A 2,080-nucleotide genomic window follows, 5' to 3' on the forward strand; every position below is an offset into this window, starting at 1 on the left:
TTATACACACACACACACACACACACACACACACACACAATTGATTATTAACACACTTTTAAAAAGTCCACTTTGTAATAACATCAAATTAAATGTTTTACTTTAAAGTACATTTTAAATCAGTATGTTTTTATAATCTTTACACTTATGTATATTTATTTCGATGTGTTGATGTTAATTTGACTAACAAGCATTTTTAATGTACTTGATAATCATTTTAACAGTGTGTTTGATATCACATTTAAATATTAATATACTTTAAATGTACAAAATTGCAACTTCACAATTGAGTAAAGTTACATATATATTTAAAAAGATGATATACAAGTTTCAGTAGAAATTACATTAAAGTATATTTAAGTTTATTTATGCTAGTCAGCACATTTGTCAATACACTTTAACCATATTTCAAAGACAATAGAAGTAATTATGAAATTACATTTTAAGATGTACTTTAGTCTTAAGTGAGTCAATAAAGCACTCTAAACTTACATTTAAAATAAATTTAAACTATAATACATTTTCATTTAATTACATATACAGTAACAATACATTTAGTTCCAACTTACATATATTGTAAACTATAAATTATATATATACTTATTATATTATTTCCATAATAAATAATCTTCTTAAAAGTATGCTGAAGTATAAAGTATATAAAGCAGGGCCTAGTCAGGCCCCTGTTCGGGAGACAGTAGGTTGTCAGATAAAATCAGGACAGTCCTGATTATACGAGCCATTGCCCATGTCTTGGAGTTACAGAGCACCATTTGTCCCGATAATTAGTTTTGGCTTTGGTTGGATTGCTATAAATTAATGTTTTGAACTGATAGAAACATTACACAAGTATTATATAAAGAATCACAACTGCTGCTTTCTCTTCAGAAAATTGAGAGGTACGTAGCAAACATGAGCTCGTGTGTAACTGCACAGATGATGGAACAATATTTCACGGTCATCTGGTCACCTTAAGAGAGAGTGAGAGAAAAAGAGAGGAAGGGGAATAAGCTCGGACCTGGATGCAGGAGGAGAAACTGAGCAGGGTCAGAAGGAGAAATACTTGTGACATCCCTTAGTCCTGCTGCTGCTGGCACTGGGAGGGGAGCCGGAGGTCCAAACAGATATGCTCACCTCATAGGAAGGCTTCAGCTATCACCACACAGCCTAAAGCACAGATGGAAACAGACAGAGTGTCAAAGAGATCAACACATTATCAAACAGCAAATGCAAAGAGTACCCTCAAATAAAGCTGAACGTTATGATGATGATGATGATGATGATGACGTTGTCTGTGGTTCAGGAGTGGCTTAACAAGAGGAATACGACAACTGTAGCCAAATTCCTTGACACGTCTGTGTGTGGTGGCTCTTGATGCCTTGACCCCAGCCTCAGTCCATTCCTTGTGAAGTTCACTCAAATTCTTGAATCGATTTTGCTTGACAATCCTCATAAGGCTGCGGTTCTATCGGTTGGTTGTGCATCTTTTTCTTCCACACCTTTTCCTTCCACTCAACTTTCTGTTAACATGCTTAGATACAGCACTCTGTGAACAGCCAGATTCTTTGGCAATGAATGTTTGTGGCTCACCCTCCTTGTGAAGGGTGTCAATGATGGTCTTCTGGACAACTGTCAGATCAGCAGTCTCCCCCATGATTGTGTAGCCTAGTGAACCAAACTGAGAGACCATTTTGAAGGCTCAGGAAACCTTTGCAGGTGTTTTGAGTTGATTAGCTGATTGGCATGTCACCATATTCTAATTTGTTGAGATAGTGAATTGGTGGGTTTTTGTTAAATGTGAGCCAAAATCATCACAATTAAAAGAACCAAAGACTTAAACTACTTCAATCTGTGTGCATTGAATTTATTTAATACACAAGTTTCACAATTTGAGTTGAATTACTGAAATAAATGAACGTTTCCACGACATTCTAATTTATTGAGATGCACCTGTACAAGCTCCGCTCTCTGCCATCATTGCGCTTATGGAGGAAAGAGTGGCCCCGTCTGGGGACCCCAAACAGTGACGTCACCGCAGCGATGGTCCCGAGCTGGAGCGACACATTTTGTTCAGTTGAGC

The 2,080-nt window shown here is 36.7% G+C and overlaps 1 protein-coding gene across 3 annotated transcripts in view; it reads right to left on the reverse strand.

Annotated features, from left to right (window-relative positions):
- Positions 1-2,080, reverse strand: part of LOC107722892 (glucagon receptor-like) — a 64,876-nt gene that overhangs the window by 19,220 nt on the left and 43,576 nt on the right. For all 3 annotated transcript variants that reach the window (XM_016531387.1, XM_016531384.1, XM_016531385.1), the window contains exon 2: positions 1,019-1,167. In XM_016531387.1, coding sequence (XP_016386873.1) covers positions 1,019-1,072 — 54 coding nt within the window. In that variant the 5' untranslated portion in view covers positions 1,073-1,167. The remainder of the gene's footprint in view (positions 1-1,018; positions 1,168-2,080) is intronic.

This window comes from Sinocyclocheilus rhinocerous, unplaced genomic scaffold, assembly GCF_001515625.1.
Source record: "Sinocyclocheilus rhinocerous isolate Xijiao unplaced genomic scaffold, SAMN03320098_v1.1 scaffold2740, whole genome shotgun sequence".
NCBI classification, from domain to species: Eukaryota; Metazoa; Chordata; class Actinopteri; order Cypriniformes; family Cyprinidae; genus Sinocyclocheilus; species Sinocyclocheilus rhinocerous.